The 241-nt window shown below is 46.5% G+C and overlaps 1 protein-coding gene across 1 annotated transcript in view; it reads left to right on the forward strand.

Moving 5' to 3' along the window:
* Positions 1-241, forward strand: part of LOC105514829 (zinc finger protein 813-like) — a gene marked incomplete at its 3' end in the record, with an annotated part of 35,186 nt that overhangs the window by 31,659 nt on the left and 3,286 nt on the right. Inside the window, 1 exon segment of the mRNA XM_011946489.1 lies at positions 95-221. Within this exon segment, the coding sequence (XP_011801879.1) occupies positions 95-221 (127 nt within the window).

Here is a 241-nt window from a genome sequence, read left to right on the forward strand (position 1 = left end):
TAAATCCACGCTTTCCCCTCTCTCTGCTTCTCATTTTCTGTAAAGATAAGAACTCCTCCCATAACCATTTCCTTAAAATGTTTTTTCATTTCAGGGTCTACTGACATTCGGGGATGTGGCCATAGAATTCTCTCAGGAGGAGTGGAAATGCCTGGACCCTGCTCAGAGGACTCTGTACAGGGACGTGATGCTGGAGAATTATAGGAACCTGGTCTCCCTGGGTGAGGATAACTTCCCTCCA

Source organism: Colobus angolensis, unplaced genomic scaffold (assembly GCF_000951035.1).
Source record: "Colobus angolensis palliatus isolate OR3802 unplaced genomic scaffold, Cang.pa_1.0 Scaffold25, whole genome shotgun sequence".
NCBI classification, from domain to species: domain Eukaryota; kingdom Metazoa; phylum Chordata; class Mammalia; order Primates; family Cercopithecidae; genus Colobus; species Colobus angolensis.